A 2324-nucleotide genomic window follows, 5' to 3' on the forward strand; every position below is an offset into this window, starting at 1 on the left:
AAGAAAACATACCTGAAGGCAATCAAGTACGAAAGTAATCGATTACTTCAGGGTTAGTAATGGATTAATTTGGGTATTAAAACACTGAAAGTAAGCCATTAGGTCCTAGAGTGTTAAAAATAATCAATTACTTTAGATACTAAAGTACAAAAAAAATATTCTTTTAGCACCTCAAGTACTTAAAATTATGGAAGGCTATAATTACTTAAGTACTAATGTAATCCATTACAGTAATTATTTTTTTCACATAGTACAAGTCATTTTTAGACCTTTTAGACCAAGCACTTAAAAAAAAAAACCTGGAATCGAACATCTCGATGCCTAAAAAAACAAAAAAACAACAACAAAAAAACATAAATACATGTATTTGGGCTTTAATGAACTGTTATGAGTTAATTCGCTCATAATACAAAAACACAATTTAACAATTTGTATTATGTTCCAGTTAATTAGCTCTTAATTGGAAAGGAAAAACATCCTTTTCCTACTTCCTACTAAGTTTCCACGCACACAAACGCGAACAAACAGTGGCAACAGCGCACTTTTTTTTTGGGGGGGGGGCACGCGCTTACCTGACGATGATGTACATGACGAGCACGTTGCCCACCAGCCCCACCACGCTCACGATGGAGTAAACCGCCGTGATGACGATGGCGATGATGACCGGGTTGGCGTCGCCGTAATCGTCGAGTCCGAGTCCCGGGGCGCGCTCGCCGTGGCACCCGCTGCCGTTGGAGCTCAGGTTGCGTTGACACAAGCCCCCGCTGCCGTTGGAAAAAAACGCCATCTGGCCGGGGTAATCCGCCTCCGAGAGGTTGCCTTCTGCGCTCTCCATGGTTCTCAAGAAAATAGACGGGGAAGCTGCGAGAGACTAAAGCGAGGAGGAGGTTGAGTTGAAAATGAGGCGGGTGCGGGACAAGGGGGGAAAAAAAAGTTGCCCCCCCCCCTCCATTTTGCTCCCTCCCTCCTTTTTCCTCCTCCCCTCCCATCCTACGATTCTCCCTCACCTTCGCAATTCCTGTGCATCTTAATTCTTTTGCACAATTTCTGCTTTTTTCTCACCTCCACCGAAGCGCAGCAACCAGGAGTGATGTTTTTTCCGCACCAAAAAAAAAAAACAGTGGAGGAATCACACTTGAACAAAAGCCGCTTTTAGATACAAAAAAGTGACAAAAGAAAGCCAAAGAAAAGTAAAACAGGTTGATGCTTGCTCCACTGAGATCTCGCTCGATGTCACGCCAAAAAAAAAGAACTGTCAGGATCTGTCAACCTGTGCTCATCAAAAGCACCAAAATCGCTTCAAGTGGATCGGATTCAGATTACATTTGGTTGCAAATTGGATCTCGGGTCCTGAAGAGGTTCTTCTTATCCACACATCATTCTCATAGATTTTTGTAGTTCGGAATATAAGCAAAAATAACCAAATGAGCTATAGATGTCTATAATAATCTATCAAAAATAATCCGGATCAGATCCAGATTGCATTGCGGCAAATGAGAGGATCTCTTTATCTGCTCATCATTCTCTTAATTCAACGATATTGTTTACATTGTTGTATCAAACCAAAATTGCATGAAGAAACTAAGACCATGATGAATCCGAATCAGATCCGAATTGCATTTGGTGGCAAATTGGATCTCCAATTCCAAAGAGGTTCTCTTTATCTGCATATAATTCTCATAATTTATTGATATTGTTTTTATAGAAGTGTATTTAAATTCAAAAACTGCATAACAGAGATGAATCCGAATCAGATCCAGATTGCATTTGGCGGCAAACTGGATCCCCAATTCCAAAGGGATTCTCTTTATTTGCACATCATTGTCAGAATTCAACAATATTGTTTACTGTGTTGTATCAAACCAAAATCGCATAAAGAAACTGTAAGACCAAGATGAATCCGGATCAAATCCAAAATTGCATTTGGCAGCAAATTAAATCCCCAATTTCAAAGAGGTTCTTTTTATCCGCACACCATTCTCATAATTCAATGATATTGTTTACACAGTTGTATCAAGCCAAAGTTTAATCAAGTGTCTTTAAATTCAGAAACTTTAAAACAAAAATGAATCCAAATCACACTGATTGCATTTGACTGCAATTTGGATCTCCGATTCTAAAGAGGTTTCTTCATTTACACATCACCCTCATAATCTAACACTCTTGAATAAAAATTTAAATATCTTAACATGTCTCTGTATTTAGAAACTGTAACAAAAAAACTAAATTCTGATCAGATCCAGATTACATTTGGCTGCAAACTGGATCTCCAAGTCTGAATAGGTTCTCTTTACATACACTACACGTTATTCTCATAACGCAGC

The 2324-nt window shown here is 39.0% G+C and overlaps 1 protein-coding gene across 1 annotated transcript in view; it reads right to left on the bottom strand.

The window, feature by feature from the left end:
- oprm1 (opioid receptor, mu 1) overlaps positions 1 to 869 on the bottom strand; it is a 22964-nt gene extending 22095 nt beyond the window's left edge. Inside the window, exon 1 of the mRNA XM_088421816.1 lies at positions 573 to 869. Coding sequence (XP_088277942.1) covers positions 573 to 835 — 263 coding nt within the window. The 5' untranslated portion in view covers positions 836 to 869. The remainder of the gene's footprint in view (positions 1 to 572) is intronic.
- Between the last annotated feature and the right edge of the window lie 1455 nt (positions 870 to 2324).

Source organism: Hippichthys cyanospilos, chromosome 8 (genome assembly GCF_059441005.1).
Source record: "Hippichthys cyanospilos isolate Australia breed blue-spotted pipefish chromosome 8, RoL_Hcya_1.0, whole genome shotgun sequence".
NCBI classification, from domain to species: domain Eukaryota; kingdom Metazoa; phylum Chordata; class Actinopteri; order Syngnathiformes; family Syngnathidae; genus Hippichthys; species Hippichthys cyanospilos.